This window comes from Lithobates pipiens, unplaced genomic scaffold (assembly GCF_037356315.1).
Source record: "Lithobates pipiens isolate NorthernLeopardFrog02 unplaced genomic scaffold, aLitPip1_a1.2 Scaffold_30, whole genome shotgun sequence".
Taxonomy (NCBI): domain Eukaryota; kingdom Metazoa; phylum Chordata; class Amphibia; order Anura; family Ranidae; genus Lithobates; species Lithobates pipiens.
Window position 1 is genome coordinate 127,597,758 of NW_027507791.1, and position 25,680 is coordinate 127,623,437.

At 44.3% G+C, this 25,680-nt stretch overlaps 1 protein-coding gene across 4 annotated transcripts in view; it reads right to left on the reverse strand.

Moving 5' to 3' along the window:
* GANC (glucosidase alpha, neutral C) overlaps window positions 1–25,680 on the reverse strand; it is a 203,343-nt gene that overhangs the window by 121,539 nt on the left and 56,124 nt on the right. For all 4 annotated transcript variants that reach the window (XM_077464837.1, XM_077464835.1, XM_077464834.1 and 1 more), the window contains exon 14: window positions 21,586–21,729. In XM_077464837.1, coding sequence (XP_077320963.1) covers window positions 21,586–21,729 — 144 coding nt within the window. The remainder of the gene's footprint in view (window positions 1–21,585; window positions 21,730–25,680) is intronic.

Sequence of the window (25,680 nt, forward strand, 5' to 3'; positions counted from 1 at the left end):
ATAGAGCTCCAACTACCTGACATGGGACCTGTTTTCACAGACAGTGATTTTTGGCCTTTTTTCTGAGCCCATGTGATGTCCATTACAAAATCATGCCTGTTTTTATTGCAGTGCTGTGTGAGGGTCAGAAGATCACGAGCATCCAACATTGTGTTTCAGCCTTGTCCATTGCGCACAGAGATTTCTCCAGATTCTCTGAATCTTTTGACGGTATTATGTACTGTAGATGATGATATATTAAAGTCTTTGCAATTTTACGTTGAGGAACATTATTCTGAAATTGACAATTTTTAGATGCAGCTTTTCATAGACTGGTGAACCTTTACTTCTGAGACACTCTGACTCTCTAAGATGCTCTTTTTATACCCACTCATGTTAGTAACCTTTTGCCAATTAACCTAATTAGTTGCTGAATGTTCTTCCACCTCTTCCTTGTTATTACCATTGAATTGTTGCTGCCGTCAATTTTAAAATTACCTTTTTTTTTCTTAAAGGATATGTAAAAGTTTGTTTAAAAAAAAATGTCCTACCTCCTCTGTGCAGTTGGTTTTGCACAGAGTGGCCTCGATTCTCCTCTTCTGGGGTCCCTCAGCGATGCTCCTGGCTCCTTCTCTTTTCGAGTGCCCCGTTGGAGAGCCGCTCTCCCTCGGGGCACTTGTGGGGGCACGCACCCGTGTCCTGCTGCTGCATCCATTGACACAGACAGCAGGACTAGTCCCCACACCGGCTCCCATGTCATTGGATTTGATTGACAGCAGCAAGAGCCAACCGGCTGGAGCTGCTGTGATCGTCCCTGACACTGGAAAGACCAGGTTCAGGTAAGTAAAAAGGGGGCTCTGGGGGGCTGCTGCATCACAGGAGGCTTTCACCTTAATGCATAGAAACCATACATTTTCCTAGCTAAAACATTTGATATGTTTTCTATTTTCTATTGTGTATCCATGACGGTTTTAATTTGTAGAGAGGATTAGAGAAATGTCTACAATTATTTTGCAGTATTTTCTATTGTGAATAAAATATGGGCTTATGAGATTTGAAAATCAATGCATTCTGTTTTATGTAGATTTTACACAGCATCCTGACTTTTTTGGAATTGGGGTTGTACAGCTGTTATTATGCAGGATTTTTCATTTTCTTTTGTTATTATTTTTATTGGTTAGATTTCAAGAAAGCAATAAAAAGGAATACAAAATTTCACATAGTGCTAGGTTTTTTGGTACAGAGCTTTGTCAGTACAATGAAAAACAATCATAAAAATAAAGGTGATACAACACAATCACAATATTTCCAAAAGGTTAACAGTGAGATAGCTGTTGCATTCCCAAGACTCTGGGGTTATTCCCAAGTTATAGCATATTGTTGCACAAGCAGCTAAAGCGTTACCAAAATGTAAAGGGATGAAAATGCTACCCGATGGCCAGCTATAGCATCCTCACATCTAAAGCAATGTACACCGATAGCTAACTCCGGGGCACACCATTAGTAATGCGATATGGCCCTCCATAGGGCCCACCTTAAGTTATACGGAAACCCTAGGGTCGTAGGTTGTTATTTCTGAACACTCACCTAGAACACGAGTAACCTAAGAACAGGATAGCGTAGAGAAAATGGGGAAGTTGTAAGAAAGTAGCATAATTCGTCCGATCCAGTAACACAGTGTCGTGTTATGCATTTCCTCTTAGGTAGCAAATCCGGGGGTCCCATATTCCTTCAAACAATTTAAGTTTGTCCATAAAAATAGCAGAAAAACATTAATTGACCATAATCCATGTTAATTTGGCCTTCATCAGTTCAAAGGAAATCGTGAGTGTCCTCCAGGATCTGGCTATTGATATTTTTGCGGCCTCAAATCTAGAGGCAATCAATTTCCTTGTATTGTCTTAGGGCCTCCTCCACTGGATAACATAAAGTGCCTGCCAGAGGGACTTTCAGAGGTTTACATGAGTGAAAGAATCAAAAAAGTTATAGAGGCAAATCCAAAAGCGTCAAACTTTTGGGTACTGCAAACATAAAAAGCTGTTCCCTCGTGCCCACAACCCCAAAAGCAAAGAGGAGGGGCACTCGGGACATATGAAGCCACCTTGGTAGGAACCATGTACTACCGTTACATCACCTTATAGTTGGCTTCTATTATCAAGGTGTTTATGAGTGATCCAGAGGAATTTCGAAGATATGACCCGTGAGTCTGTGAGTACAAACATATAGACGACATTGGCATTAAATTATCTGCATTTTTCAAAGAGGATAAAAAAAATGCTATCTGAGCATAATAAAAGAAGTCTGTCTGTGGTAAGCAATGTTTTTCATGCAAAAATTTCTTAGTCATGATACCTCTCTGATCATAAAAATCAGTTATTCAAAGGAAACTTTGTTGGTCCATCAGCAAAATGCGTGCGGAGTGAAACCCAAGGTGAAAGCTGGATTTTGAAGTAATGTGCCAGGGAGCTATGAGGAGATATAACGTTGTACACAGCAGACAGTCTGTCTCATATTAAAAGAGAGGGATAAGGATGGGCACAAAATTGCAGGTCTGTTCCTGGATGATAGCCACATCAAATGATCAATCAATCTCGATCTAAAGACAGATGATTCTAGTGTCATCCATATAGGATATGAGTGTTTGGTGTGATTTCTTGTAAGCTGGACCAGCCCTGTGGCATAATACTTAACCAGTTCTGGAGCTCCCAGACAGCCACATAATGTAGGATTTGAAAGCGTGCATCCATTCACTCTGGGTCTCTTGTCTCCCCATACAAAATCAAACAACCACTTTTGGAAGGCCTTAAGGTGGTTCTAATGGCTGAAGGTTTCTTTAACTTCATGCATTCTATGCATGAAGGTAAAAAAAACCTTCTGTGCGCAGCGACCCCCCAATCCTTACCTGAGCCCCCTCCTATCCAGTGATGTTCACGATAGCCTTAGCTGGATGAGGACTCGCCCTCCTGGAGCATTGGCTCCCACTGCTGTCAATCATAGCCAATGAGCCAATTAGGAGAGCGAAGGGGTAAGACCAAGCCATGGCTCTGTCTTTTATGGACACATAGAGCAGCGGCTCGGGAGAGAGCATGCAGCAGTGCCCTTAGGGCAGGCAGCTTTCTCTGAAGGCACTGCTCAAGGGGGAGGAGCCAGGAGTGCTGGCAGGGGACCTGAAAAGAAGAGGATTAGGGCTGCTGTGTGCAAAACCACTGCACAGAGCATCTAAGTATAACATGTTTGTTATTTTAGAAAAAAAAACAAAGCTTTAGAATTACTTTAACCACTTGCTTACTGGGCACTTAAACCCCCCTCCTGCCCAGACCAATTTTCAGCTTTCAGCGCTGATGCACTTTGAATGACAATTGCGCGGCCATACAATACTGTACCCAAATGAAATTTTTATCATTTTTTTCCCACAAATGGAGCTTTGTTTTGGTGGTATTTAATTACAGCTGGGAGTTTTATTTTTTGCTAAACAAACAAAAAAATTGCAAAAAAAATCATGTTTGATAGTTTGTTATAAAATTTTGCAAACGGGTAATTTTTCTCCTTCATTGAAATGCGCTGATGAGGCGGCGCTGGTGGGCACTGATAGGCACAGTTAAGGCGGCACATATAGGCACAGATAAGGTGGCACCTTAAGGCAGTACTGATGGGCACAGATAAGGCGGCACTGATGGGCAAAGATGGGCACAGATAAGATGGCACTGATGGGTGGCACAGATGGGTGGCACGAATAGGTGGTATGGATGGGTGGCACGGATGGGTGGCATGGATGGGCACTGATAGGTACCACTAATAGATGGGACTGATGGGCACTGATAGGTGGCACTGCTGGGCACTGATGGGCGTCACTGATGGGCACTGGTACATGACATGACACTGATGGGCACAGATATGTGGCACTGAGGTGTAGCACTATGTGTGCGAGGCAGATTGTGGGAACTGATAGGTGGCACTGTGGGCACTGATAGGTGGCACTGTGGGCACTGATGGGTGGCACTTTTTGGCATATTTTTGGTGGCACTGGCAGGGGGCAGGTGGGCACTGATGAGCTGTCCCCAGCTCACCGTGATCGGTACTGATGTCCCGATCACGGCCGCTGGTGATCGGCTTTTTTTTTTCTCCTCGCGCTGTCAGCGTGAGGAGAAAAAATAGCCGATTACCGGCTGTGTTGTGATCACATGATCAGCTGTCATTGGCTGACAGCTGATCACGTGGTAAGGGGTCGGGATCGACCCCTTGCTCCGATCCGTGATCAGGCGAGTCTCATAGACTCGCTGATCACAGAGCGCGCCGTGCGCAGGACGACGTCAATAGACGTAGTCCTGGCAAAGCAGGTCCGCACTGTAGCCGTCATTCGGCTATAGCGCGGATCTCAAGAAGTTAAGCTCAGATACCTGTACACTGTAGCTACTAGAATGTTTTTGAAGAGGTACAGTATCCTTGAAAGTACGTTCATTTTAATAGAGTGCAACCTACCGAAACATGAGGAAGGGTTGACTTTCTGTCAAGATCTTCTGAAAGTTTTTTTGTAGAAGGGAGAATAGTTTGTTTAAGCACATGGACTATATGGTCTACAGTATATGGTCATCTTGAGATAGGTTTAAGGCTTTGGGATTTGGTATTATTTACCTTGAGGCCTGAGATTAGAAAGAAAGATTGCAAATTGGGGATGGATGTAATGGGGGAGGACAGCAGAATCAAAATGTCATCTGCAAACAATGCGCACTTATGTTTGCAGTCAATGTAGTATATTCCTTTTAGATCTACTTTATTTCTGAGTTTGATAGCCAGGGGTTCAAGGGCTAAAATAAATAGTATTGGAGAGAGGGGGTGCCACCATCAGGGGTCAGGCTCAAAGACCAGTTGCTATAGCAGTAGCAGAACTACCACCAACCAGCATCATAGGTACACCGGTAGTCACTCTGCTGAATGACGCGGGCTCATCTGAGGTGCGGAGTCTAAGTACTAACTGATTTCACCAGAGCTTCTGATGGTGGAGGTGGATTTTGCTGTGTGTTAGTACCAGGTTGCTGTCATCAGGATCTCCCCAACAGGAGGAGAGCAAGGCGGGGTCCAGTAACGGATAAGGAAGTAGGGATCAAATAGAAGCGTAGTTCAGTAATAAGCCGAGGGTCAAAACCAAGTAGTTGCAGGTTGGGATCAGGCAGAAGCATAGTCGAGGAACAAGCCAGTGGTCAATAATGAGTGCCAGCAAAATATGGATGGCAGCAGGGAAGACACTGGCTGCAGAGAGCACAATAATATGGCAAACAGGAAGTGCAGAGAAATGGCTTAAATGCAAATGTTCATGGGAGGAGCAAAGAGTTCAGGGTTCAAGACAAACAAGGTTCAAAACAGGATCATCAAGGAATTGTCCCAGGAACTGTCCAGCTTTCCATATAGCTCAGCAAGAAGAGACATTGTCTGACCCAGCAGAGGTTCCAGGTTCAAATCCAGGGCCTGACAGAGGGCAGCCTTGACGAATGCCCCTATTAATGCTGAGTGTTTGAGAATGATATCTCTTTACCAGCAAGGATGCTGTAGGATCGCTATTTAACATCAGCAATAAACGCGAGAATCTTGGGCCAAGCCCGTGCCGATTGAGGAAATAAAAAAGAGACCCGCGACAGGGAGTCAAAGGCTTTGGGTAAATCCAAAGTAGCATACACCCTCGGTCTCTCTTCCCATCCCAATTAGAATGGATAATGAAGATAATGTATGTTATTCACCTTGTTTTATCAGGAGCATGTCTACATGGAGCAAAGCCCACATGATCTAGGTGTGTATAGCAGGATAAAAAAAAGGTATTTAGCCTGGTAAGTAGAATTTTGCTCATAATTTTTAGGTCCACATTTATGAGAGAGATGAGCATGTAGTTCTTACAGTCTTTCCCCGGGTTTTTGTATAACATGTATAAATGCTTTATTTTCAGGGGTGAATAGTGTTTGCTAGTCTGTAACATTTAAGTATAAACATAAATGGGGGGACAGAATTTCCAGATATTTCCTGTAATAATGTCCAGAGAAGACATCTGAGCCTGATCCCTTGGATGGGTTAAGGCTTTTGATTGCTGCTTTTATTTTATGTTCAGTGAATTCTCTTTCCATTAATTCCATATAGGCTCTCTTCAGTTTTGGTGATGGAATATCTACCCGTGTTACTGAGAAAGCCTCCAGGTTAGTGTAGGGTTTAAATTAAAAATGAAAGAATTCACCAAACATAAGTCGTGTATTTTGGGTTGGATGACCATTTTGCAAGTGTAATGTAAGCAGGGCCGGGTTGTAACTCCTAGGAGTATGTTTTCTAGCCAATAAAGTGGTGGTGTAATAGCGATGTCTGGACCATCGGATGTGTTTCTCAGCTTTGGTGGTAATGCTCCATTCACACCTAGGATTCAAAATTGCGGCAAAAATGCGGGACGCATTTGCGATGCTGTTGCTTCCTAATGGCACTCCAATCGCAATGCGATTTTGCCACAATAAATCATGCTGTAATCATGGCAAAATCGCAACATGAAGCTTGTCGCTCAAAAAGGAGCAGGAGCTTCTTTTGACAAACAGCGTGTTTTGTGGCGATTCTGCCTGCGATTCAAATCGCCTATGTGTGAATTGAGCCTAAGACTTAAATCTAAGGCGGTGGCGATGTACGTTGTTCTGCTATCAGCTGTTTTAGTTGCTCCTCCTGCTGTTTTATGACTGCTTCCCTATTTCGTTTGGCTCATGGTGCCAATTGAATTAATTTGCCCAGAAGATTTTTCTTTTTAACTTTCCCCAATATGGAGAAAAAGAAATCAGAAATATGTGTCACTGTCACCATTAGGCTTTAGCACATTTACAAAAATGAAAATTAATCATACAGCTATTAGTACATAAAACCTTAGTTAAAAAACATTAAGAGTGGCTGGCTTAGTAATGTCCCATGAAGACATACAAATATTCAGCAGACATTCATAAAGCAGACAGAATGCTGTCATGTGTTATGAGCGCTCTTTTATAGTCGCGGGATAATGAGCAAACTACACTGAACTGCTACTGATGAAGTTCATGTAGTTAGGAATAACGTCTTCTTTTAAGTCAGTCTAAAAAGCTTAATAGAAAAGCTTGTGGAACACTAATGGGTATATAAAGCATGAAAGAGACAGCTGGCAACAACAAGAGATAAGCATTAATGGCTTCATCTTCCTCACACTAATGTGACTGCAGACATGGAAATAAAAACAAAAGAGGAGGCAAACTGATGGCTTAGATCAGTTGGTTAGTAATTTACGCTCACAACACATTTCAGGAACTTTACCCCTTTTAATCCTTGTCAAGGGTATTGTTCACAAAACATGTTGCACATAGTGAGAGCAAACTCAAGTTTGAGCAAGTAGAGTGCTTCTTTACATTTTTGTCAGGGATCTCATGTAGCAGTGCTCATTCCCATGCAGCAGATTCTCATCCTTATGCACATGTGCAGAATCATGAGCATAGAAGCTTAACAAGATGAGTAAGGATTACAATGCGCATGCAAATAAGCAATGGTGCATACGTGTGGGCATGTGTGTATACACGTCAGCGTGCGCATGCATCCACAGGCCACATTTTGCTGGTTGGAATCTGAAGAGTGTGAAATTTGAGCAGAGAGTGAAAAACTGTTTTTCTTTTGACTGCTGGTGATTGCTGTGTTTGCATTTTTAGTTTCTTTGGGGTCTTTCCTTTTAGCTTTTTAAACACTTTTCCTGTATTTCTGTCACAGCGGATGACTGCTCCAAGGGGGGGATATTTTGTTTATTATTCCTTCAGATCTGGACTGACTGCTCAGCTACTGCGCTGACATATTGGTGTATCAGGTGTTACTCTCAACCAGTCCTTTCCTTGGATCAGTGTAGGGGGTTTCTTGCACACTTTGAACCTATTATCTATCCCTACCTTTGCTACTCCCCCTTGGACTTATAATTATTTGTTTTGTTGTACCAGATACACCATCCAGCTGCACACATCCCCCATATGCGCTGTAGGGGAACCCTGTGGTGTCCTGGTTGTGCTTTTATGTTTAGACTCTCAGATTCATTCATCCCGGTAAAGCGGTCCTTTGACCACGAAACATGTAGAGGACCACATGTCCCGTGAGGCCCTTCTATACTTTTGACTCCATCCCTGGGGCATTCAAGTATCCACATAACTATCAACATTTCTTGTTTTTATATTGTTTTGTATTGATTATTGGCAATCATGTTCAGTCTTTTCATGTGTAAAATAAAATACGATTTTTTATCTTAAAAGTATATATTGCTCTGGTACTGACAGTCTACCCCCCCCCCCCCCTTTTTTTTTAGTGGAGATCAGCCTTGGGAGCTGTCTCTACTTCCCATTTTTGCAATTTACTAGGATGATGGTACCCCCCCTCATAATTTATTTTCCTTTTTGGAATTATAGCTCTTGAGGCATACGCCTCTATTTTTACTTCTCAAATAGCCTTTTTTTTTTATTTACTTCTTTCAGTCCTCTAATTAAGCGAAGTGGTTAATTGGTCACAGGTACTACAGGTCCTACATAGTTTTCTATAGTACTCATTTAGGGCTTGCTCATCCTTGAGCTTGCCCACCTTTTTGCTTTCTGGAACTCTGACCAAGTGGAAATTTGACTAAGTGGTGACTTAAAAACCAGAGATTATAACAGGAGTCTTCAAGCCTGTAAGTAACATCTGAAATTTCCTGTTAGTAATATTATTATTGTAACGGAGATAATGTGTGCTAGAGAGATTGAAGGTTTTGTGCAGTGCACAGTGTGTCACATGTATACAACAATGGAGCAGCAGCTCCGGGATGGATACTGCTACGATAGATGTGAGCTGGTTGCCCTTCTAGAATCTCACATTTGAGATCTGGAGGAGCAAGTTGCAACACTGGACAGAACTGACAACCTTGAAAGAGGTCCTCTGCTTACTGAGCAGGTGGTTAGTAGGATTGATGTGGAGGGGTAAGTCAGGATTATGAGGTAGGAAGCTGGGTTACTGCAGGCAGAGGTTGTGGTAGGGGCTCACAGAAAAGGAAGGCCAGCCCTGGGTTTAAGCACCCAAACAGATTTTCAAAGTTGAGTGAAGAAGTGGGGGTGGAAAGATCAGAGGTGGCAGCCTACAAATCATTAGTAAGACCTCTTCTAGAATAAGCAGTTCAGTTTTGGGCACCAGTTCACAAAAAGGATATTGGGGAACTGAAGAAAGTGCAGAGAAGGGCAACCAAACTAATAAGAGGCATGGATGAGCTCAGCTATGAGGATAGATTAGAGGAACTGAATTTATTCTCTCTTGAGAAGAGGAGATTAAAGAGGAAGTAAACCCTGATGGGTTTACTTCCTCTTTAATTCCCTGCAAAGGCAAAGCATAATGGACTACTTTGCATCGCATAGTAGTCCATTATGTGTCACTTACCTGACACAGGAGCCAGCGAAGTCACCGCTGTCCCCTGTAGTCCGGAGCATCCATCTTCTCGGTGGGGTCTCGCTGCTCTGCGGCTGTCATTCGGCGAAGCCGTGATGACGTCACTCCTGCGCATGCGCATGGGAGCCGACACGTGCGGCATCTTCGTCATTGACGATTCCGCGCTCAGTGCGCCTGCGCGCCGCTGTCTATGGCGCATGCGCCGTAGACAGCGGTGCCTGTCTTCGGGCAAATATCTCCTAAACCGTATAGGTTTAGGAGATATTTCTTAGACCTACAGGTAAGCCTTAATCTAGGTTTACCTGTAGGTCAAAGTGGTTTGTAAGGGTTTACAACCACTTTAAGGAGGAATATAATCAACATGTATAAATACATAAGTAGTCCATATGGTGAACTTGGTGTTGAGTTATTCACTGTAGGGTCATCACAGAGGACAAGGGGCACTCTTTACATCTGGAGGAAAACAGACTTAATCTCCAAATACAGAGTGGTTTCTTCACAGTAAGAGCTGTGAAAATGTGGAATAGACTCCCAAGAGCTGGTTCTGGCTAGCTCAGTAGCTTACTTTTTTTTCTTTCCTAAATGTGCATAATATAATTAGATACTACCATTTTATAGGTAAAGTTGATCCAAAGAATCTTCGATTGCCTTTCAGGGGATCAAGAAGCAATTTTTTTCTCCCGCTAAAGCAATTTGGATCATGCTTTGCTGGGGGGGGGGGGGGGGGGGTTGCCTTCCCTCCCATCAACTATGGGTATAGAATTGTGTATATGGGTTTGTTTGTTTTTTCCCTGGGTTGAACTAGATGGACTTTTTTCAACCTGACTAACTACAGTATCTAACAAAAGTGAGTACACCTCTCACATTTTTTAAAATGTTTTATTATATCTTTGCATTTGACAACACTGAAGAAATGTAAAGTAGTGAGTGTACAGATTGTATAACAGTGTAAATTTGCGAGCGGGATCCTGGAGAGGAAGATTGCGTCGTCCCGCTCCCAGAGGGGGACGATCACACCTCCAGCGATAAGTGAAGGTCGATATATCCCTGATCAGGCAGGACATCCACAAACTCCGGGAGCGCATGTCGGAGACTGAACGCCGGGTCGGCCATGTGGAGGAAGGCTTGCACCCCCTCCAGGTTACTACTGAACAACTGCAGTATCAGCTGAACGCAGTCCTCTCCAAACAAGACGATATGGAGAATCGCCTCCGGAGGTGTAACCTGCGCTTCGTGGGGCTGCCTGAGCGGTGCGAGGGTACAGATCTCCCCACGTACCTAGAGAATCTGCTAATTACAACCTATGGCAGGGAGGCGTTGTCCTCCTCATTCGTGGTGGAGCGCGCCCATCGTTTAGCTGCAATGCCGCCTCCAGCCGAAGCCCCACCGCAAACTTTCATTGTTAAGTTCCTGAATTACCGGGACCGAGACACTATCCTGAAGCTTACCCGGGAGCAGGGTAATATTCCGGTCGGTAATGACGGTGGCGGTGTATCCGGACTTCTCCGTGGAAGTACAGAAGAGGAGAGCGAAGTTCACAGAGGCAAAGCGCCAGCTACGCGTGCAACATCTGCCCTATGCAATGCTGTTCCCGACACGCCTCCGTGTGCTCCGTGTGCTCTGGATCCGCATGCCGTCTTCTCCTGGCTGGAGCGCCGCGGAGATGCTGGCCCATCCTAGGCCCTACCCTGGTTCTCGGAGCTCAATGTAGGTGACCCGGCCCCCCCTCGTTTGGCCCACGGACCATGTCTTCTGCCTGGACACATAAGTTTACTACCTACGCTTCCCCTGCCCATTTCCCCTCTCCTCTCCTGACCTTCACTGTGATTCTACACTGTCCCCGCACCCCAGTGTGGGTGCGGCATGCCCTGGCCCACTATCCCCTATAACACACCATCTCTGTTTGCCTCAGGCGGCCCACGTGCACACACCCCGCCTGTGACTGGATAACCCACCCAGGAATCGCTGTGTGCCCTCCAGTTTGTTTGCCCCCCGTGATCTTTGGGATCACCCCAGGACGCTGGCGTTTTTGCCGTGACTAACTGTCACTTATATGTTACAGTTTCCCTGGCCGGCCTCTGCCCCTCTGCCTTCAGAGAGAGAGAGTTGAATCTGCTTAGCCGGACCAGTGTAGTTGCAGTATGTTTGTTTATTGTTGTTCTATGCATCTTTTCATATATTATTCCTGACTGCATGTGGCTGTACGTAATGTTTTATGCTGTGTCTCTACTCCCCCAGTTTGACCCATCTTGCGGGTCAAAAACAGCTAAGTCTCAAAAAACCGTGGGTGGGCTGGCTCTATCAGGCCCCGCACACCACAAACTCCCGGGGGCTTGCGATTTTGGTTGCCAAAACTGTGCAGTTTCAATTACACACTCTGCAGTCAAACCCCCAGGGTCGCTCATTGTTTCTCCATGCCACTATTTGGCGCCTGGAGCTCCTTCTCCTGGCCTTCTATGTCCCTACACCTTTTACTACATTGCAGCAGGGTGTTGCTTTTATGGCCCAATACCCATCAGTGCCAGGCGTCTGGGCAGGGGATTTCAATATGGTTATAACCCCCACACTTAACAGACTGAGTCCAACTGCCCCGTCCTCCCCTTCACCAGGCATTACTCGATTCGGGAAATTTACAATGGAATTTGCCCTTACGGATACGTGGAGGTACAGACACCCCACACTAATCCGCTTCTCATGCTTAACACCCTCGCGCTCCGCCATGTCCCGTATAGACTTTATCTTCCTGTCGCCCCCTCTTCTCCCCCATCTCCTTGAAGTAGAATTTGATTTGATGCCGATCACTCCCCCTACTGGATCAAGCTACGGCTGCCGGCTCCCCCTGGGCCCCGTGTTTGGAGGCTTAACCCTTTTTGGCTCACTGTCCTATCTGGGTTGGACTCCGTCCAACTCGAATGGGAGCATTTCTTCCATATGAACATGGGCTCTGCCTCATACGGCTCAGTCTGGGAGGCCTTCAAGATACATGCCCGCATGATCCTAACCATGTGCATATCCAGACACAGGGCGTCCTCTAAGTGTCTGTTTAGGCAGGCGGAGGAGCGGCTGTGTGTTCTTGAACCGGCCTTCCAGAGTGACCCATCAGAAGTCAATGCCTCCATGTTGCGGCTGCAGACCAGACTCACAGACCAGCTCCATCATGAGAAGGCCAAACGGGGTATCTTTTTTTACTAAGCAATGCCTGTTCGAGCACGGTGAGCACCCGGGTAAGCTACTAGCCTATATGGCCCACCTGGACCACAGGCCCCCCGTGGTGGTGTCCTTAAAATCCGCATCTGGATCTGAGATCACTGACCCCGACTTAGTGGCTGAAGAGTTCCAGTCCTTTTACTCTGACCTGTACTCTTCTACCGCGCACTACACCCAAGATGACCTTATAGCGTTCCTCGAGGACGTCCTCTTCCCCACCCTTACTCCCCTGCAAATAGCCCAACTCGAAGTGCGGAGGCTCTGGCTCATCTTCCTACATCCAAGACACCTGGATCCGATGGTCTGCTTCTGGAGTTCTACACCCAGTTTAGTGACATGCTGATCCCTAAATTGACTCGACTGTACTCGCATATATTCGACACCGGCTCACTCCCCAAGTCCATGGGCGAAGCCCTCATAGTTCTCATACCCAAACCCGACAAAGACGCGCAATTACTTGAATCATACAGACCCATTTCCTTGCTCCAACTGGACGTTAAGATACTGGCTAAAGTTCTCGCCCTGCGCCTAAACAAAGTAAATCATTCCCTGATACACCCCGACCAGACCTGGATCATGCCACATAGGAACACTGCCTTCAACCTTAGAAGACTTCACATGAACCTCCAGGCCCAACACGCAGATATCGGATCCAGAGTGGTGGTTAGCCTCGATGCCGCCAAGGCATTTGATTCTGTGGAATGGCGGTATCTGTGGGAGTGCCTCCGTAGGTTCAGGATAGGGGCCAACTTTGTTAAGTGGCTTCAGCTACTATACCAAGCTCCAACAGCACGTATCTAGGTAAATGGTCAGATCTCCCCTCCCTTCCCGCTTTCCCGGGGCACGCGTCAGGGCTGCCCCATCTCGCCACTTTTGTATGCCCTGGCTGTGGAGCCTTTGGCTATTGCCCTCAGGAACCACCCGGGCATCAGAGGTCTGCGCTGCGGCCAGCTGCATGAGGTGATCAGCCTGTACGCGGATGACATGCTCCTCTACCTGGCCGACGCTGGTCCCTCGCTGCAGGCAGCCCGTCAAACCATCACGGCCTTTGGTGCCTTTTCTGGGCTTCGGATTAATTGGTCCCAAATTCTTCCCTTGGACCTAGGGCCCCCCACTGCTGACCAGGCGGCACTCCCACTGACTAGAGCAAACTCCATCAAATACCTTGGCGTGCACATTTCAAGATCCCTCCCAGATTACCACATTCTCAATGTTGAACCACTCTTTGCTACCCTAAAGTCCAAAACGCAAGTATGGTCCTATCTCCCCCTTGGGGTGATGGGCTGAATAAATCTGGTCAAGATGATATTTCTCCTCAAACTTCTCTACGTTTTTTGGCAGGCAACCGCTATATCTTCCCCCTGTACATTTAAAGCTATGGAATCTATCCTTAACACATTTGTCTGGGGCTCGTCCCGGCATAAGCTGCTGTGGCGGGTCCTGAAATGCCCAACAGACCTGGGTGGTACTGCACTACCTGACCTCTTCCTTTATTATTTAGCATCCCAACTCTCCCACTTCTTTAATCTCAACCAAGCAGATAGGGTCCGTTACACCACTCTTGTCTGTTCACAGATCCCTGGCCCACTGAACCACCAATTCCAGATTTTATTTTGTAGCCCTCACATCCTGACCCGCATTAGGGACAGGCACTCCATGTTTTCCCATCACTGTAAGGTCTGGAATCTTGCTATGCGCCTGGGAAGGGCCCCCTCTCCCCACTCCCACACGCCCTCTGGGACAATCCAGGAATGTCAGAACTTGCCCTCATCCCAGACCATGGGCTGTGGGTGGATAGGGGCGTCATATATTTGTCGAAGGTGGTATCTAGCGGGACGGTCAAGTCTTTTCAAACCCTCAAAGATGACTTTTCACTACCCAACCACATGCTGTTCCGCTACCTCCAACTCCGACACACACTCAATACCCAATTTGGTGACCATATCCCAATACTTGAGACTCCAATGCTGGTTGACCTGGTGCTCGGTAATGAACCCAAGAAATTGATCTCACTGCTGTACACCCACCTCTCGACCCCCACTGGCCTGACTGTGGCGCATCAGTTGCGCTCCTGGTGGGAGGGTTATTTGGGCGGGATGTCGGGAGAGGACTGGGAGGAGGCTCTGGCGAACTGTAAACTTGTGTCACCCAAATCCTCGGACCGTCTCACTCACCTCTACATCCTACACCGATCATACCTCACACCCCATCATATATCCAAATATAGGCCTGAACACAACTCTAACTGTCCCAGCTGCAACTCCCCAAACGCATCCTTTTATCACCTGTTCTGGGCTTGCCCCACTATACAGGGCTACTGGATGCAGGTGGTCCGGTTTCTCCACGACCGCCTGGGTTCTCCAGTATCCCTATGCCCCCGACAATGTGTCCTGGGGCTCCTCTCACTTTCCGAGGGTGAAAAATACCTGAACATTTTCCTGCAGTAGACATTGTTCCTTGCCAGATTGCAAATCGCCAAGACGTGGTTGAGAGGACCCCCCCCCCCCCCCCCCACACACACACACACTAAAACAATGGATCAGAGCAGTGTTCTCAAGAAGAAGCTGTTATACATCCACAGGGGTTGCCCCGGTAAATATAATAAAATCTGGGATAGATGGTTGGAGGACGCTTTTACTTGCAGTGCAGAGAGTTAGGTGACCCTTATATTAGGCAATCCCATGGACCTCCGGAGTGGCCTTCCCCTCCTTATGACTTCTGCTTTTAAACCGTCACTCAGTGTATCATGCAGCTTTAACTTTAACCGGCAATATGTTACATGCGCATGTATGTCGTTTGTATGTACTTGTTGATGTAGTGCCTGTTGCACTGAACTTCTGTATTAATCTCCTGTCCACTATGCTCAATAAAAGTTTGTTTTGATAAAAAAAAATAAAAATAAAAAAATAAAACAGTGTAAATTTGCTGTCCTCTCAAAATAACTCAACACACAGCAATTATGTCTAAACCGCTGACAACAAAAGTGAGTACACCCCTAAGTGAAAATGTCCAGATTGGGCCCAAAGTGTCAATATTTTGTGTGTCCACCATTTTTTATTCCATCAATGCCTTAACCCTCTTGGGCATGGAGTTCACCAGAGCTTCACAGGTTGCCCCTGGAGTCCTCTTCCACTCCTTCATGACAACATCATGGAGTTGGTGGATGTTAGAGACCTTGCGCTCCTCCACCTTCCATTTAAGGATGCCCCACAGATGCTCAATAGGGTTTAGGTCAGGAGACATGCTTGGCTAGTCCATCACATTTACCCTGAGCAAGGCAGTGGTCATCTTGGAGGTGTGTTTGGGGTCATTATCATGTTGGAATACTGCCCTGCGGCACCAGTCTCCGAAGGGAGGGGATCATGCTCTGCTTCAGTATGTCACAGTACATTCATGGTTCCCTCAATGAACTGTAGCTTCCCAATGCTGGCAGCACTCATGCATCCACAGACCATGACACCCCCACCACCATACTTGACTGTAGGCAAGACACACTTGTCTTTGTACTCCTTACCTGGTTGCCGCCACACGCGCTTGACACCATCTGAACAAAATACATTTATCTTTGTCTCCTCAGACCAAAGGACATGGTTCCAGTAATCCATATCCTTAGTCTGCTTGTCTTCAGCAAATAGTTTGCGGGCCTTCTTGTGCATCATCTTTAGAAGAGGCTTCCTTCTGAGACAACAGCCATGCAGACCAAGTTGATGCAGCATATGGTCTAAACACTGACAGGCTGACCCCCCACCCCTTCAACCTCTGCAGCAATGCTGGCAGCACTCATATGTCTATTTCCCAAAGATAACCTCTGGATACGACGCTGAACTTGCGCACTCAACTACTTTGGTTGACCATGGAGAGGCCTGTTTTGAGTGGAACCTGTCCCGTTAAACCACTGTATGGTCTTGACCACTGTGCTGCAGCTCAGTTTCAGGGTCTTGGCAATCTTCTTATAGCCTAGGCCATCTTCATGCAGAGAAACAATTTCTTTTTTCAGATCCCCAGAGAGTTCTTTGCAATGAGGTGCCATATTTGAACTTCCATTGTTCAGTATGAGAGAGTGAGAGCGATAACATCAAATTTAACACATCTGCTCCCCATTCACACCTGAAACCTTTTAACACTGAGTCACATGACACCTGGGAGGGAAAATGGCTAATTGGGCCCAATTTGGACATTTTCACTTAGGGGTGTACTCAATTTTGTTGCCAGCGGTTTAGACATTATTGGCTGTGTGCCGAGTTATTTTGAGGGGACAGCTAATTTACACTGTTATACAAGCTGTACACTCCCTAGTTTACATTGTAGCAAAGTATAATTTCTTCAGTGTTGTCACATGAAAAGATATAATAAAATATTTCCAAAAATGTGAGGGGTGTACTCACTTTTGTGAGATACTGTATGTAACTAAGATTGTGGCGCCCTGTAGCCTATTTAAACTGAGACTCTGGCTGGCCTCAGTGCTAGATTGTCTTCAGCTCTGGTTCCTGTGATCCTGGTTCTTGAAAGTATGTTAACCTTGTTCCTGACCCGGCTACGTCTGACCCCTCTCTTGGATCACCCCTGCCTATTATGTCTGCTGCTCCCTTGTGTTACCAACCTCGGCTTGGATTTCTGACTAAGTCTCCACTTCATGATTTGGTGTTACCGACTTCTGCCTGTTCCTGACCCTGAACCTGATCCTGACCCTGCACCTGGCTGCTGCAGAACAAGGCTTGAGACCAGGCTCCATACTACCACTGGAAGGACTCCTGTGTCTCCAAGGTACAGTCTTTCATTAACATTAACACAGTAGATGCCAGTAGTTCAGTTATTTCTCCACTTCCTTTAAAGCCCCACTCCAGCCTGCTGCCTGTCCCAGAAACACACACCTCTCCCCCTCTCTTTCTAATTGCTGCTATTAAAAAAACAAAAAACAAAATGCCCTTTTTACCAATGTAAATCTGTGGTCTTGTGAAGTTCTGAGTCTTTCCTCTTTTTCTGTGTAAAGTAGACGGGTTCTCCTTTAAGTGTCCACTTGACTGCCTTTATGACATGGATGCTTCCCATTGACTGTCCAGTGGTGGTGTTCTCTCTGGATCCAGAAAAGGTATCGTGGTGATCAGCAAAAGGGGACCATCTGGGAAGGGCCAGGAGCATCTGCAATGCAGGATTACTGGTGTCCCACACCCAGAAAGAGTGAACGGTGAGTAAAACTTTGCTTCATAAGGTCTTCAAAAAAAAAAACAGGCGGGGCGGGGGAAAGGGGCTTGAGTTTTGCCTACAGATGGGATTGAATAAAGTGACAAGACTGTTTGTTCTACATTGAAATTGCACAGCAGTGTTGTCACCCAGTGGACAGGTTAGTCCTAGATAGACATGCAGTTTTTAATGCACACTAAGTGACAAATAAAGGAAATCCTAACTGGTGTCTGGCAACTGTGCCTAGACTGGCTAAACAGAATTACAGAATCCTTTAGCTGGTAAAAGAAAATAAATAATATTTAATAAAAAGGTATTTTCACCTTGTTTTATTGTTTCCCTGCAGTTCCAAGTCAATTGAAGGTTTGTAGGACAGGAATGGATTATACTAGTGCCAGACTTAGGCTGGTCATACACGGTGGGAATAAAGAACTTTGCATTATTCCCCCATCAACACAGACAGTGCTAATTGGGAATTCCTCCTGTGGAACAGGAAGGTTTGTATTGGACACCAAACTTTTTAGCAAATTCTTATTAAACCTGTATGGCACATAATAAAAATAAAAAAAAAGACAGTGCACAAAAAAATTAAATATTAGATACTGTATGGCTTGTCACACCAAAGACCTAACAGCAACTTACTCAAATTGCTGATTCAGCAATATGCAGAATAAGGATTCCTAGAAATGTTATGATATAGTCAAGTGGTATTCCAAAGACAATACTGGAGCTTTCTAATGCATTTAAACCATGAATACAATTATATTCTAAATATTATATAGTCTTCCTGCACATCAAGACAAGGACTACATGGCTACTGTAGATGGTTATGGTATGATGTTTAAGTAAACCTATATTTAGAAAAATGTGGAGGTTTCCATTGTAAAACACTCCTTCTTAAAATACTAGGTTCCCTGGCTGTTTGAAATAAAGATTCAATGGTTTAAACATACTGTACTTTGAGTCAGTAGTCTGTAAATGTCTGCAAATCAGGAATACTTACTTCACTTGCTACAAATGTGTTTTATGTTATTGACATAACACGGAAGCCAGAAATGGCCAGGGAACTAGTATTTTTAGAAGCAAATTAAATTTATACTATATTTAGATAGAAACAGCTGGAATTCTGCTTTAAAGGGGTTGTATACCGCTAGAAGATTTTTTTTCCACCTGCAAGGTAAAGTCATAATGTACTGGTATGCATCACATACTAGCAAATTATGCGAAACTTACCTTCAAACGAAGCTGTTCCAGCACTGCGATGTCAGCGCTGCAGCCACTTCCATTTTCACCTGTCTTGTTTCTGAGTTTGCTGGCTCTGGCTCTGTGACTGGCCGGAGCCGCGATGATGTCTCCCCTGGGTATGCGTGCGGGAGCCGCCGTTTACGGCACAGGGCTCGAAAGGAATGGCACTGGTGGCCATTCCCTCAGAGCGCATATGCCAGTGATGTCACTAGCTGCATGTAATGTAAATATCTCCTGAACGGTACACGTTTTATAAATATTTAATATAGGTAGTGTAAATATTTACACCACCTATAGGTAAGCCTTATTATAGGCTTACCTACAGGTAAATGTCAGCAGAGAAAGTTTACTTCCTCTTTAGGGGTTATGGCAAAGTACAAGATCACAGAAAAGTATAATCTGCCATCTAGAGGCAACCTAAATCATCAACAAAGCTGTGGAAACTAGTATAGGAATAGGAATACAGCAACTGACATTTCATTTTGCTAGAATCACAAATCTATTTCTAGCTATCTGACTTTTAGCTAGCTGTAATGTTTGGTAAATTCTCAGGCTGCTGGCTGTCCTTAATGGCCCTGAGTTAGTGATGCAGGAAACACTACCATATGCATGTTTCATAAATCCATCCTATGCTCCTCATTGCAGAAATGAAATTAGTTTAACTGCTCCTCCTCCCAAGCTGTTCTACCTCTCTATCAGGATAGTTGTTGGCCTTACTGCCCCATAGGAATGTGCAGGAGAGGATAGGCTAACTATTGACATTATCAGGAAGAGACAGAATTTGGATATTGCTTTATCCTGGGATCTGACACCTGAGAGTAAAAAAAAGACAACTAAGATGTGTGCAGACAAAGCTAGCAATCTTTATTGTAACGCAGCAGCCTGGTCAGTACATTTAGCATATTGTAGTAGCTAGTGGAATACTGAATGGAATTTAGAATAACTGTAGTACAGTATTCCCTGGATGAGGTTAACAGGTCTCTGATTGATTTTGTTTGTTGTCTGGATGCCGGAAACGTATCTTTCCATACAGGAAGTAGATAATATACGTTACTTAAAGCAGAGCGCCACCCAAAAGTCTGTCTCCTCCTTTTGGGGGGGGGGGGGGGTTCTGACAGGTACCCCCTCCCACTTCCGGCTCAGTTCACTGCGGAAAAATGAGATGGAAGTTCGCCCCCCCCCCCTTCCCTCTACAGCCTCAAGGCTTCACTGCCGGTTTCCCTTAGCCAAGATGGCAGTTCAGGTGAAGACACTGCTGGATGCCTGGATAGGTAAGTTCCCTAATAATAAAAGTCAGCAGCTACAGTATTTGTAGGTGCTGACTTTTAATTGTTGGAGGGGGGGACAGTAACTTCTCTTTAATTACAACTTTAAGCTATGTTTAGGTTAAAGGAGAGGGAGGTTATTATACTAAACAAAAAGCCCTGTCTTTACACTAGCCATTGTGGGATGTGGCTCAATGAAAATACCACAGACATTAAGTCTTTAGGATTTAGTGGCAATAATGAATCAATTAGCTGCTAACTTTCATCCTCAGAACTGCAGGAAAGTGGAGCAGTTAGACATGTGCACGATGGAAATATGTGTTTCGTTTCGGATCCATTTGTTAAGTTAATCATTTTTGTTTTGTCATATTCGTTAAGTTAGAATGACTTGTTTTTCAGAATTTGTATCGTATATTCTGAATTTGTTTTGTATATTCGGATTCAGTTAGTATAATCGTTATCTTCTAATCTATTTGAATTTAGGAAGACGTTTATATTTGTTCTATTCTATGCTATTGTATTCTTTTCTATTGTTATTATTATCTTATTTCACGTTTATAACTTACTTTTTTTATTGCAATAGGTTTCCATTACAAATTAATTTATGAATTTTTTGAATACAAAGACATTTTCAAATTTTCAGAATCTGAATTAGCAAAGCAGCAGCATTTTCCTTTGCTCCATGTCTCATAATTTAGGGCTGGGCTCACATTTGCTGCGGCCGCAGCTCAGAAAGGGGTCCAGTACATCCCTGTTCACCGTTTTAGGTGCAAATCAGGTCTGAATTTATGTCTGAATTCACATCTGAAACAGACCAGAAGACGCACAGGAACCTTCTGCAATTCAGACCGCAGCCGCCCCAGAGGTGCGTGAACTGGCCCCATTGAGAGCTGGTCACACTCTCCTGTCATGCAAATTGGATGCAGGGAAACCCACATCCAATTCGCATCAGTGTGAACCCAGCCTAAAGCTGTATTAAACCCAAAGGCAAGCATTTAATATATTGCAGCTTACCAATTCATAGGTGTGATGGCTGTATTAGCTTTCTTTTTTAGGCTTTCTTTCGCTTATTTTCACCTGCTGATATGGCCAGTTAATCTGTTGTTTTTCAAAAACAGAGGGGTAAAAAGAAAACAAATGCAGCCACCACATCTAATGATTGCTAAACTGCAGTATATTACATTTTTGGTTTTGGGGTCAATACCGTTTTATTCCATGTTTCTTTAAGATGGTTGTATGTTGGTCTAATGTATATCAGTCCCCTACTTGGCACTGCCTTGCTTACCTGGTAGAATCCGTAGAGATTATGAAGATCCCTGTGTTCCCATCCCTGGTGGTGTACAGCATCTTTTGGCATGGTCATCTCAGGAGCATCAAACACAGAGGGCTCATTCATGTCATTCCACACAAATAAGATATCTGTAGCATTCTGCAAGAAATAGTAGTGTTCATAGACATAGTAGTGTTCATGGATATAGTAGTGTTCATAGACATGGCAGTGTTTGTTTGTTAAAATGGAGAAAATAAAAAAGTGATTGCCCAATGCAGGTTTCTGAAATCAAACATTGGGCTGGTTGCAAGGGGCAATAGCACTTTTTTTTTTATGTTACTTCTAGTTTAATAACAGAACATAACAAGGGTAATGACCAAAAAATAACAACCAAACATGAATTTATAAGACGCCAAGACAGCCATTTTGCTAGCTAGAAAAATAAATTGAATTGCTAGGATCAGGGCTCTGGGTATGAAAAGAATACTAGTAAAGGGAATGTTATGTTAAAAATGTTATAATACAGTATGTTAAAAGTCACTTGCAGGAACATCAACTTCTTATTAGTAATACCATTAAAATATGGATATTTAACAAGCATTTGTCCATAAACACTGTAGATAGCCACTTAGATCCTCTGCACACAATACAAACTCCAAGACAGAAATTCAATAAAACATTTTACTTTCAATCATTTTTTCTTCAAAGGATTTTCAAAATACAAGTACAAACATTATCATACAAACTTCGAAGGATGGGTCAGACCATCTCAGACAAGTGGCATACAAAACAGAAAAAGGACCACTCCTGACAGGTACAGCCTGCCAAATAAAGCTGTACAAGGGTGTAAAGCCTACGTATTAGAAATACTCAGTTACATCAATCAGATTAAGCCATGACTACACAAATGTGTGCTTTTAAAGAACAACTCAGGTATTATCCTTGCTGTACTAAAAAAATGGGGTACCATTACTACCTTTGAATCCTTCTCGGGATTCACAATTAATTGGGATAAGTCCGTGCTCCTCCCGATAGATATCCAACAGGTGGATCTCCCTCCCTGCGCAAGACAAATAAAAGTTGTCTCTAGCTTTAAATATCTGGGGGTCTGGGTTTATCCTGATATCAGAAACTATTTAAAATATCATTTGCAACCTCTCCTAGATAAATTTAAGGCTAAAAGCAAGCTCCCTCTATTGGTTTTTTAGTAGGGTGAATCTAATTAAAATGATTTGGGTTCCCCAATTGTTGTATGTCTTGCATAATTCCCCTATATGGGTTCCGCAACAATGGTTCAAAAATATAGACTCCCTTTTCCGCAATCTGATTTGGAAAGGGAAGCAACAGAGACTGTCTACCAATATTGCAGTTGCCTAAAGATGGTGGTGGATTGTCTGTACCCTCGGCTAGACTCTTATTTTTTAGAATCCCAGCTGCAACAGTTTTTGGGCTGGGGAACTATGGACACTCATAATCCCATTCAGACAATGCTGCTGTCCAGATCTAACAAATATCCCTTGTTAGCATGGGCATCCACAGCATAGGGCAGGGGGGGGGGGGCAATTGCCTCCCCTGGAATCATAAGAAGGTGTTGAAGATGGAAGACAGTTGCCCTGTGTAACTCAATGGCCGCCGCGGCAGCTGTGGACTTATTTTTCTACGTCTGCTGGCCTGGGGCTGCTCTCAGTCTGTTCCGACTTATCAGAGATTGATACAGACATCCGGCCCGATCATCGAATTGGCTCTGATTGCTGCTCGGACCTCTGCTCGACATCTCAGCTGTTCCATAACGTGATTGGCTGCCTCAGCCTGGCTGTGTAACATTGCTATGCCGATCCAGCCAAGGGGGCGCAATCTTCTCCCACAGATGCGTGCAGTGGCTGAGAGAGAATACGCTGCCAGTGCTATCGCATCATTGAAGAACCACAGGTAACAGCACTGCAGTGCCACCGTGCCAGTTAGGAGGAGAATATATATATATATATATATATATATATATATATATATATATATTGCTTGGAAATTTAGACAACTGAGCTATTGCTGGAAAAATATATTTGTGTGTGTTATAATATCTTCTTCACTTTGTATGGAAGTTACTCAGTCTCTCAGGTATACCAGTCCATGATGCCCATATAAATATAGCCTACAGAATGTACATCTTTCTATTTGCAATGTATTGCAGTACATCTGTTGTGGCCATATTTTTATCTTGATGAAAGCAACCTATACAGTATAGGCTGTTTTCATAAAGATCAAAATATGACCACAACAGATGTACTGCAATACATTGCAAATAGAAAGATGTACATTCTGTAAGCTATATTTATATGGGCTTGGAGTGAAGCTGAATTATCTCAAGAGCTATTTCACACTGCCATCTGTTCCAGTTATCGGTAAAGCGATGCTAGTTTTAGCGGCGCTTTACCATCGTTTCAGCTGCGATATTCGGCCACTAGCGGGGTGCTTTTAACCCCCACTAGCGGTCGAAGAAAGGGTTACATGCGACTGTGTATCGCGGCTGCCAAAGCACCACTCCTGAAAAAAGTTCTGCGGACGCCCATGCTTGTTAGCACAATTGGAAGCAGATGGGTTTAGGACTGGTTGTCAATATCCTACTCTACTCATGATGGCTAGGGTTTGGGATGAAATGCGCAAGTTATGAGGTATATTGGTATCGCTAGATTTCATCCAATTTGGCAGCGGGGGAGATTGGAGAAGCTTGGAAAGCTGCAGGGTTTTACCGGTTGTTATAAAAGTGGTATACTTGTTCTCTACCAGCTACACTCTAATGACCATCTTAAATCCTTTAAAGATCTTCCAGATGAGTTTGGTACCCCTCAATACAGCTTTTTTCAGTACCTCCAGCTTCACCACGCACTTTCTATCCAGGCAGGTTTCACATCCCTCAAGCCGATAGACACCCCATTAATTAACCAAATAGCTAACACTATTGACAAAAAAGGCCTCATATCTTTGCTATATGGGTCTTTGGTGCAGTGTCTTCACAGTACAATGCAGGTTCATGGCAAAAGGGACTGGTTAGTGGATATTCCCTCACTGGATGGCGAGATATGGTAGTCAATTTTGGAACAGGTCCCCTTCTCTCCATCTCTTCTACTCAACGGTTGTCACAACTTTTTTTTATTCACCGGTTACACAGAACCCCCCTCAATGGCACTATAGAGAAAACCCAGACTGCCCTAGATGCGGGGGTAATCCAGCTAACCATCTGCATATGTACTGTAGGTGCCCCAAACTCTTAAGTTATTGGAACAAAATAATCTCAGCTATCAATCAAGCTTTTCAAGTTTCCCTCCAAAATAACCCTCTGACCAGCATTCTGGGCTTTCTTGATGAAGAATTATTTACTCCTCTTTTCAGAACTTCTGTTTCTCGCCTACTATATCTAGGTCATAAGTGTATACTGTTGAAATGGATTGCGCTTCTTCCTCCTATGTTTGAGGAATGGCACATCCAGGTGAATACTACCCTACCTAAATAAACTATATACTAAAATCCTGAGGAACACCCATTCCTCCCCCTCTTAAATGTAATAAATTGGGATCCCTGGTTACATTTCCAGGGTTAGCCCCTAAAGCCCTGGTCTCTATGCAAATTTTGCAGGACCTATAATGGCGTTTGAGGCATGCGTATATAGGCAAAGCCAAGATATAGATCTATAGATATTAATATTTAACAAATATAAAATTTAATTAGTTTTTTCTTCTATTTTGACCAGTGTGAGTAAATGCAATATAGCAATAAGTTTGTTATTTTGTATTTCTGTGATGTATGGCTGGGATTGTGAACCCCCTAGGCTGTTTACATGTATGGTGGACGTGCAAGCCCTAAAAAGGCCCAAGGCACAGAGAGTCTAGGGAGCTGCCTGGTATGTACCAGTGCACCCAGCAAGTGGTAATGGACTTTGATGCAGGATGGCTCCCGAGTTGCAGTCCTCAGACACACCTGCAAAGACATCAACTTGCCTAGAAAAGAAGGCCAGTACAGAATCGAAAAATTATCTCAAAACAGAGTCATCAGGTGTGGTCAGAAACAAGGCAAAGGCTGATAACTGGAGAGACAGAATAAAGAGGTAGTATGGCTGAC